We start from the raw sequence: 10,943 nt of genomic DNA, 5'->3' as shown, positions 1-10,943 counted from the left end.
AATTCCTTCCAACTAACGTAAAAAACTGAATCAATTTTACAAGAAACACAACAACAAGGCCCTTCACTCCGCCAAATCATACCTTGAAAACAATATAAAAACCGCCCAATTATTCACAATAAGGGCGAATTAGGGACTCCATCACTATCGTAGTTTTCAAGACTTAAGCATAAATAAATCAAATTAAGTTTACGATTCCTTCAAGAAACAAAACCAACCAAAATTTGTTTACCACTCTTTTATTAACAATATTTTATAAAGCACACACCCATGATGTTTCAGGCCAACCTTGTCGTGAAAAAACTTATGCAAGTATCGCACAGGAACATTACTTCCCCAACGTTAAAATCCGGAGAGTTATCCTTACGTAACATTGCTTAGAATGTCAACATGGCAAAACAATGCCAAAACAGACCAATTACACCCGATTCAGACCGGCATTTCCTACGTTTCTGTATTAGTAGATGCATTCACATACTATGTTGTTTTACATCCATCACCTAGAAAGTATGCAGCTAATGCATTAAAAGTACTATTTGATCACTGCAAAATAAAATTTGGAATTCCCGATATCTTAGCTACCGACAATGCAAATTAATTAATTAAAGAATTAAAAAACTTTTTGCCGCGTTTACAATGCAGAAATTAATCCAAGCACGCCTTACGCCGTGGTTAAATTTGCATAATAAAAACAGCAACAGACAGTTAAGAAAATTTATCCGCACTGTTTTAGATGCACAAAACGACACATGGTCACAGGAAGTAAAAACTTTCCCCTTCGCTTTTATTTCACATATCAGAACAAATATGGGTCTCTTCATATGAAATGGTTTTGGGTATTAAACAAAAAGACCAATTATGGTCAATTTGTATTCCACTATAGATAATATTGAACTGTAGAGCAACAGAAAACTCATCGTGTAACTCCTTACCATCCAAAACTAAAAAACTGCAGAAAGGAACTTTTGCATTTTGGTTCCTTAATACCGAAAAGACACGCTCAGATGTCTATAAGGAAATTCACAACTATTTAAACCAAAATAATCATCTCGGATCATTCATAAATCGCCGTTTTGGCGGAGCTCAACTACTAAACGTTAACTAAAATGTACTCATAGTTAACACAACCCCACAGAATGGAATTCCCGAAAACAGGGCCACAGAAAGTTGGTCCCTACAAAATAATAAAAAACCCTTACATTGGTAACATGTAAATTAAAGGACGTTTCAGGAAAACAAATAGTTCGCCAATAATGCAGCAATATTGTACCCTAATATCCATAGGAATTATTTAAGAATAAATGGATAAATATTTCGCCATTAACTCCCTTATACGACTACAACCAAAAAACAATACAAAACACTATCAAAACAATACAAAAAAACACCATCACAAAGTTGAAATCAGTCTCGTTTAATCTAGACAACTCCAACTTACCATCAAATACAGAACAACCCCTTCCCCAACCAGCAGACGACCCATTTAGACTATCTAAAACTAAACAGTAAAAATACATTACCAGAGAAGTTCGTTTACGAAAGCAACCGACGAAAGACTACAGAGTCCTTAGGCCACAATCTTAAAATTTTGGCTTCATGCACAAAAACTGCTGAACACGAATAAAACTACAAATATATATAATTTACAATCTTGTATACGCACATGTATACACATGTATACGAAAGCAAACTATAGATATCCAATATTTTCTCCGGTAGTGTTTAGCCGAAAACAAATTAGCATAATATGGCAAATATTCCATAAATAGAAACAGTGGAAAAAAAATAGTATATCTCTCCAAAACGATGAAAGGAACTCGGACAGTTCCTTCATCCCTCTCCTTAATACAAACACTTAGAGGGAAAACATACAGAAGCCACTATCCCACCATAACCAAAATTAGAGAATATTTTATCACCTGCTAACTTAGAATAATCACAAACAACACTCAATCAGGAAATGCAAATACAGAAAAATAGGGCCATTGACTATAGATCTAAGACAAATTAACTAACAATTAAGTTGAAAACTGGCCCATGGATTGGTATAGGAAAAAACTCTTCAACTTCATCAACTTAACTATATATGAATCGGTAACCTATTTTACACACCAGGAAAATTGACAGTCAGTCCGGACTGCTTCGATGGAAATCACTTCAGTCTTTCTTAAGCAGTGTGCAGTTGTCTTCTCTCTCTCTCTCTCTCTCTCTCTCTCTCTCTCTCTCTTGTCTTAACATCGACACCTCTGTTAACTTCACACCCCTTTTTCACTCTAAAACAATCTAACTTCAAATTTCTATCATCATTTTTTTCCTCTAACTTCTAAACATCCACTTAAACTCAAAAACCTAAATTTAACACTTAAACGGAAGAGTTTCTAAACCTCTTCTTTCACAAAAATACTAATGAACTGTCACACAGTATAGTTCTTCTTATTGTCTCTCTGCAAGCTTTGATAATTCTGTTACAAATACAGAAGTACTTCAACGCTCGGAGCACAGTCTCCCAGATCTACAACTCACTTGCTGAGGGATCCACTCAACTTCCCCAACGTCGAAACACCTGAGGGATCCACCCAAGTCAACTTATCCTGAGGGATCCTCAATTCCCTCCAACCTCGAACCACCTGGGTACGACCTCGTCATTTTGGCATTTTAGATGTCGACGATTTCCTTCACTCGCCTCTTACACCTCTGGTACTGGCTGATTCAATGACAGAACCATTGTGCGAGATGCAGACCCCGGCGCGTTTCAGAATAGAATCCTCAGCCTGTGGCTGCCACCACCTACTCACGGCTTCACCCACTGCCGTAACCCGCTACTTCCTCTTCAGGGGCGCGAGAGCTTCCGCTCTTCGTCGGGAGTGACACTAACCCACCGAAACCGCTGGTAGGGGCAGTTAGCTCGTCTCAACAGCTGCTGCTCCAAGGTCAGCATCGCAGGTACCCTTCTGGGCTGATGAAGTGGCTGCAGAAATGTCTCAGTGCTCAAAGCCAGAGACAGTGGTGCCAAATTGGGCCTATTCTGGACAAGTAGGAATGCCGCAACCCTTAGTCTACCCTACTCCACAAATGCAAACACCGCGAACAGCGTTAACTCCACAATTCACACCAAGATACAACAGGCCTAAAGTAGGAGTTCCACGTCCGATATCGAAAATCCAATCCACCCTATGAGATCCCAACGTCTACAGAAAATTTTCCTTGTACTAACACTTCGCCCCGAAACGTTCCCGGCCAATGAGACATGAGAACTATCCTGTTAGGATGTCCCCTGTCCGGTCGTCACAGTCGCCTGCCTCATCACGAACTAGGTACAGCCCACGCAGAGGCTCACAGTCCTCATCAGAACACCCAAAAATCAATCCATTCGTGTCCACAAAGCACATTCCACAGGCGACCAGCACCAGGTTCCCAATTTCACCATTTCATTAACCTCTCGGTTTTAACACCGAGCACGGCATTTATGTCCCAGATAGAAGCACACACGCAGACCTACTTCCAGTTCGTGCACCATCGTAAACTGGTAAATGAAAGTATGAAGGTCGGGAAAGAAATCTTCCCTTTGAAAGCCCCTACTTTCCAATAAATGCTAAATTTACGGAAATATTTTGGCACACGTCAAAGTACTTCTTTGCTTTGGCGGATGCCAAAATGATTAACTCAACATAATGTTCACGAGGGACACGGCTTCCTATAGTGTTTACCAGAAGTACGACCCATTCTGTTCGCAATTTAGTATTCTACATCCCACACAGATGGATGATAACAATCAGTCACACAAACTCAACGCCACAAAGATGCTGCACACAATCAACAGCTATCTTTTTGTGCAACATCATTTTCATACCAATATTCGCCTCTGGCACGTCAGTTGACGACTCCAATGTGTATATAAGAAACTTATATCTCCGTATTAATTGAATTACTCTTTTACATCGATTCCAAGTACTGGGAAGGAACAATGAGGAACTATGATCCAATCAAAAACGACTAGCTCCTTGTTCACCTGTACGCCAGGACACATCGGCCAATTATCGAAACGATCGATTACTGCGATAAGTAGAGGGACCACGAATTGTGTATACGGCCATACCTTCAACCTCCTGTACAGAAATTGGCTAGCCAATAAACTGACAGACATCCCCGAAGAAAAAGGATATCCTGAGTCATCTTGTGATTTAGCTGAATTGCAACGAGGATCTCTATCCTCAGGCTCTTGCTGGTGGCTTGGTACGCGACAACGCCTTCCTCGAACTCTTCCGAAGATTGAGACAGCACTGACAAACTCAGAAAATTTATTTCCTTTTTTATTTTTCTATCTCTTCTACATTTTAATCTCTCTCTTCTTTTCTCTATATTGCTATTTCTTTTCAATAATTCAATATTCGGATTATTTTCTTTTTATACTTTTCTGTGGTCGGAACAAACTTCAAATAAATTAAACTCAAAAATGTTTTAAGGTCTAAGTAGCTCACAGTAGCTAATGATGGACTCCAGCTCCATAAGCTGATAAATCCGATCAGAACAAAAATGTACGGAAAAGGAGATGAATTGAAACCTCCTGTACCCCGACAGAGACTATAGACTACAACTTTCCACCCAGCCGGGGACAAATCCTCACTACATGACAACGTGAGACAGCTGAAAACTGCAACAGGATCGACGTCACTGTCCAGCACACCCCCCAAACTGGCTCTGCAACCGAAAGGATGTGGATCACTCACTGACAACTCTAGTCACATAAATCACTAGACAGAGACCTCAGACGGCGACAGAAGTCACCGATCCCACCACTCGACAAGGATAGCACATTCAGTGTATTTCAGCTATATTCTCCAAGTTCGGACAAAAACTCTTAACCCCGGATGGATGTAGCAGATGAAAAACTGAATGAACACCTTTAATAAATCAGAGACTGAGAAGACTCTATTCTCTTTTATATAGCGCTTGCATGCCTGACTACAGTCACTCTAGCATAGTAGATAGCTGCACTATGCGTATATCCTAAACCTTGACTCCGAGGATATGTATATTATACACCATTATAATTGAAATTTATCTTCAGTGATTTACAGAGTCGGTTAGTCTGAGAGAACTAGGTAAGTCTTCTTCGCGCGCAGAAATTAGTAGCCCTAACTCTTTATACCTTAAGGATCAGATCGCATATTAGGATGTGTTGAAATTATTGTTGTGGCTGAGCCACGAATCGAACTAATTGACACAGCTTGAATCAACCTGTTCAAGGCTACCTATAGACCAAGCGGCTCTAAACTTTGGTTGTCTACTTGAAGAGCTAATCTTTTCAAAATGTTCCGAACTGTTCCAGGAGGTCAGCCAGAAGTTTCGAAGTCAGCCAAAGCTTTGCTAAGAGGAAAGAAGCTCAACTCCCCCATCCCTACTTCAGACAACAGTTTGGCAAATCCTTCTAAAGCTATTATTAGCTGGTAAAAATCAGAGGCTGCACATTTTGGCACTCTGTACACTCTTTAAAGCGAAGGCAACTCTTGGTCAAACAAGCTGATTTCGAGTTGAATCGCATTCGCACGGGGTTCTTTGGTCTCGACACTGGAAGCCACTTGTAATCGCTGTAGTAGGGCTCTGGCTCTGTGATTGCAATTTTATAGTGCGTACTCATATAGCACAGGATTGTTGATAGAATATAATGAGTGAATCTGAAACACAGCAATCAGGCTAAGTCTGTGGACAGGTCTTGCAAAAGTAAACACAAACATAACCGACTAACGTCGGTCAAATTGCACTCAACTTGTATAAGAACTTTTAGCTTTCAAGACCCGTGGGTCGTATTTAAAATTTAGTAACCATAAGACAAATACATCGAGATTAACTCATACATCGAGATTAAGAACATAGCCGGCAGAATGCCGGAAAATAGCCGCGATAGACGCTTCAGTTCTTCCATGGATTTGAACAACTAAAAAAAGATAGACAGATTGACCACCAGTCCTTTAATAGACCACTAGACCTTTTGTGTTAGATCCGGTCTGTCATTTTTATGAGACATATACGCTCTATAAGGAAAAAACCCTAAGGGAGCTTTTTCAAAATTAATATTCGAAACCATAAACTCACGACTCTTATACTCAAGAACTAGGGAAAACAGGTTTGGCAATACTTAGATGCACACTATTGATCTTTAACTAGAAAAATGTCATAAAATTTAAAGTTCATTAAGTGATTTCACAGGTCATTTTTATAAATGAGGTAAGTTCCCTGTACCTTCACCACTCTAAGTACTTGGAGGACTACTAAACGTTGCTAGGGGCCTCTAATGAAAATTGATGCCCACTGAGCTTTACCTGTTCATCCCGTTTTGAAAGCTCAAAGTCAAGAAAAGTCATCAAAGTCAAAAAAGTCAGGGTAAGACGAAACAAAAATCTGTTAGACGATTAAAAAGAATTAGGAGCGCAATGATAGCCGCCTGCAATTGCTGACGCGGCTATTAATAAATAAAACTTCTGGCGCGTGGTGGCACGTGCCTTACAAACAAAGTGAACATAGGAAAGTGTACATTGTAAATATAAATACAGGTTAGCACTATCACGAATTCCTTCTTTATATACACATAATCAAATACACAAAAGATAACTCAGTGATTTTTATAGCACATATAATAGAGGCAGTTTAAAGGATAATTAATTTAAAAACACTTAATTTCTCATCTTAATAAGGCAGCAAAATTAAGTCTATATGGCCTTAAAAGAATAGCACTAAATAAAAAAAATCAGTAGAAAAGGGAAAACATATCCATTATCACAAGTTACGTCCTTGGTGAGTTCGTCGTTTAGTTGGTGAATCAACTAAATAATCAATCTTTGTCTTTGTCGGTTCAAGAAAGCATAGTTCACTTTTAAGAGTGGATTTTTGTCCTCTGCCTTTGATAGGCGAGCTTCAACATTATCGTTATGTTCGTGTCTCTGAAGACAGTCGTCAGGTTCTTCAACAGCTTCTTCGTAGGTCAAAAGATGTAATTTTGCAAGTTCTCTATTTGCCAACAAGACTACTGATTTGAGGTGAATTTTCCCGTCTGAGAACTTCATATAATTGGGGGTTAATCGTTCAAAAAATTTGATCTTATGATAAAGATACCGAACTAGTATATAGAAAAACAATGACAAATGTAATGGATAGGGTATAGGAGCGCTTGATTGGAACATATGATTGTAACTCTTCAACAAGTGAGGGCTTGAAGACTTGCATTTTGTTGGCCAATGGGGATGCTATATTGTCTTTGTCGGCTTGTTCGAGAGTATCAGTTGTGCAGACCATTTTTGATCTTAACTGTTAGAACAGTTCGATATTGGCATCTGTTTTCCAAGTAAAATAAGGTAGTTTATCCATTTCAGGCAATGGTGCGATTAAATGTTGAAAAGCTGATTTGACATCGAATCGAGTGGCGGGCATTGTTTGACCACTCGAAAGGTCAGGTCGGATCTTAATGTTTTTGCTCATCAGTTGAATTCCCCATTAGAGTTGTAAATTAAAGACGACATTATTCCTTTTAATCACTTGTTGGCAGTGAGGCGTCGTTCAAACAGTATTCTCTCCGAGTAAATAGTTTTCCACTCATTATTAGCCAGATTCCGTAGCTGAGATTCCTTGCAGCTTCAAGCTTCAGAAGCAGAACCTTTTCCGATTGGCATACCGAAAATGCAACAACTTGAGTATGGAAATAGTGTCGCGAAGCATTATCCTTAGAGAATTATCATCGAGTTGATGCTCTGTCATAGTTGTATAAGCGTTGTAGAAATAATTGAGGTTCGACGGGATGTAAGTGGAACCAACAGAGTTAAGAGTAAAACCTTTTGATGCAGACAATTTCGAAAAACAAGTATGGCGTCATAGTACGATATGATAATCTTTATATTGGTATTGCCAATTATTTTGCTCTTTATTTTGGTATTGCCAATGATAAATGACCACTTGAAAGTTTCAGCTAACACGAATCTAAGACTGCTAAAAGGGATTCATGAGGTACGAAAGACATGGGCAAGCGTTTATCTAACACGATGGGTATAGATGGAGTTTAGCAAAATTATAATTTAGGTATATGAAGCAGAGCAATAATTTTTGATCTGTGCGAATAAAACTCATAAAAAGGATGCTACTGTGTCGAAATTAAAGTTTAATTCCTGATTTGAGAATAGAGTTTGTTTACAACCTCGCATTATGAAAAAATTTCCTCGAAAACATCGACTTCATCTTGAGCAACCCTCTAGTTTTTAATTTGATTCTCTGGCAGCTCTTGTTGGATTTTAGAGACATTAGCACTGTCATTTGAGCTAAGAACAAACTTTTCGTCATTGGCTGACTTCGTGTATATAACCGGTAAGAACTGATGTATATCCGCGAATTCCCCCATATTTTCTGCGTCAATTCGTCCGTAATTTAAGCATTTCCCGAACAATCATAAAACTTCACATCCTTCTGAACTGGACAATAAAATTATTGACTTATTCAAGGAGTGCAATTCCGGCAAAGGCCGTAGCTGCTGCTACTGGTGCTGTCCGTTTTTGTCTATCTCTTTGGACAATTTCTTCTTCGGGGCCTTGATTTTGCGGTGATATTGCGCATGTATTTCATTTCTTTTTCTGCTGATGTTGTTTGTTTAATGATTTATCAAAGCGTCCAATCTAAATTAGACTGATAAGACGAGTAAAAACGGTAAGGAAAAGTTTACTGGGCTCAAAATTGATATTTCTGTTCCCATAGTTTTTCCAGTTTTTTTTTCTATTTTTCTAGTTTCTATAACACATCTTCAATTTGTTTTCACAGTTTTTCCAACATATCTTCTATTTGTTTTTTCAAAACAAAATCGTACTGCGGAAAAATAACTAAGAATGCCAAATGAATAAACTTCTCTAAGAGAACAACTGCATTCCTTTGTGAAAAATAATTCCTCTAGATAGCCATTTACCTTTAACGTGGTTAGTAACTTTGGTAACTAATAAAACAAAGCGAATTAAATTAGTTTGCATTTTGATTGTGGAGAGGTGAAGTGTGCTGTAGGACAAAATTCAAGTGAAATGATGTTCACCGAGGATTCAATGTGATCTTCTAACAGAATTTGCGACATTTGTTGACATAACCATACTGAGATGCTGTCCATATTATTGTAAAAAAGTGCCTTCGAGTTTCGTCGTTTATTTCATCAATTTTGGCGCTGTTGATGTATAATTTGTAAATAAACTTATTTCCCCCAGCTGCACGTGTCAAGGCAGTGAAATATGATTATAATGAAAACGATTAGGGCTCTCAGGTCTGGAATCCACCCCTGTTTATAATTTAGTGGCCTTATGTTTTTTTTTTAATTTAGTGGCCTTTTCAGCACAGTTTGTTGCATGTTCGTTAATATTTGCAATTATCTGATTGATAATACATCTAAATTAAAAAGCGTTCGAACTTGGTCGTAACGGTAGTTTAAATTCGTTGGGTTTTTTCTCTACATCGTAGACACGATTGGCCAATTGGACTTCAATTTCCCACAGAAACTGGTATGAAGTCAGTAGTAAGCGGTGGCAGCAATTTTTGATGCATTTGATGTAGAAAGAGGTCGGCGTGTCATTAAAAAAGTTCAGTCTCATCTATTTGATACGATTGTTTCATCGAGATACTAGATCAGCCCTAGTAGAGCCTAACGAATTTCCAGAAGCAACAAGTGAACATAAAATGACAACCCACGTGAAAATGCTCTGTTTGTATATATGATTAGAACATTATGATGGTTAGTAGTCAGCGCTTATGAAACAGTTTGCAAAACAATTGATGTACAACGAGGGCAGAGTGTCATTAATAGGTTTCTAACTTGGAATGATCGTGGTTTAATTGCAAAGGAGCTAACAGTTCATAGTCAAAAATAATTGGTACGATTGCTTATTCGAGATGACGATCAGCCCCAGTACAGCCTAACGAGTTTCCAGAAGCAACCAGTGAATAAAAAACTGACAACCCTCGTGAAAACCTTCTTTTAGTATTTATGATTAGAACTCTTCGGGTCAGTAGTCAGCGGTTATAAAACAAGGTGCGATACATTGTTGTAGAACGAGGTCGGTGATTTATTAATAGGTTTGCTACCGGGATTAATTGTTCTTTAATGGCAAATTCGCTTACAGTTCATAGTCTCAACTAATTGGTACGAACTAATCGAGATTATGGATCAGTCCTAGTACACCCTAACGAGTTTCAAGAAGCAACAAGTGAAATAAAATTGACAACCCAAGTAGTATATAGATGAGCGGAACTGCCCGGGGGGGGGGGGTGGTGACCCACATGTTTTAAGATAGGCTATAGCGATTTCAAATCATTTTGGTCACCGTTCAATTATCACAGTAATGTATAAAGATAGGTAATAGATTTTACATGTATTAAGATTTGATTTTTGACAGTATTGTATAAAAATGGGTAATAGATTTTACATGTATTAACATTAGAGTTATGGGAACAACGTATAAATATAGGTAAAAGATTTTACATGAATTAAGATCTGATTTTTGACAGTAATTTATAAAGATAGGTTTTAGATTTTACACGCATTAGGATTAGAAATAAGACAACATCGCATTACGATTGGTAATATGTCTTATGTATAAGATTTCTCATTAAATTTTTCATCACAAAATAACAAAAAAAAGGTTAACAGATAGCAAATTGGAAAATGAAGCTGTGTTATATTTTTAATTGCTCTTGAACGCAGTTCATAGCAATTATTGTAAACTTGTGTGTCTTTTTTATGCAAGTCTTTCACTTGACATTTTTGCGCTTTTCTTCTAGAACATTCTTTGACTGCTAAAGTGAATTTTTCACGCTTTCGTTCTTCATTTTTGAGTGATCGCTAGTGGTCCAAAGTTGCTAATATAAAAGCGGTTGGAGCATGGCAAAATTAAGTGACTCGTAGCAAAGTTGGTAGTGAGTTTGGCCATGGA

At 38.1% G+C, this 10,943-nt stretch overlaps 1 protein-coding gene across 2 annotated transcripts in view; it reads right to left on the bottom strand.

Moving 5' to 3' along the window:
* Window positions 1–5,028: 5,028 nt before the first annotated feature.
* Window positions 5,029–10,943, bottom strand: part of LOC142336206 (uncharacterized) — a 72,226-nt gene continuing 66,311 nt past the window's right edge. Inside the window, exon 8 of one of the 2 annotated variants that reach the window (XM_075384865.1) lies at window positions 5,029–5,675. In XM_075384865.1, the coding sequence (XP_075240980.1) occupies window positions 5,441–5,675 (235 nt within the window). In that variant the 3' untranslated portion in view covers window positions 5,029–5,440. The remainder of the gene's footprint in view (window positions 5,676–10,943) is intronic. The other variant, XM_075384866.1, reaches the window with a different exon arrangement.

This window comes from Convolutriloba macropyga, chromosome 3 (assembly GCF_964194025.1).
Source record: "Convolutriloba macropyga chromosome 3, txConMacr16.3, whole genome shotgun sequence".
Classification (NCBI taxonomy): domain Eukaryota; kingdom Metazoa; phylum Xenacoelomorpha; order Acoela; family Convolutidae; genus Convolutriloba; species Convolutriloba macropyga.
Note: the sequence above shows the minus strand (reverse complement) of the source record. Positions and strands in the feature narration are given on the sequence as shown.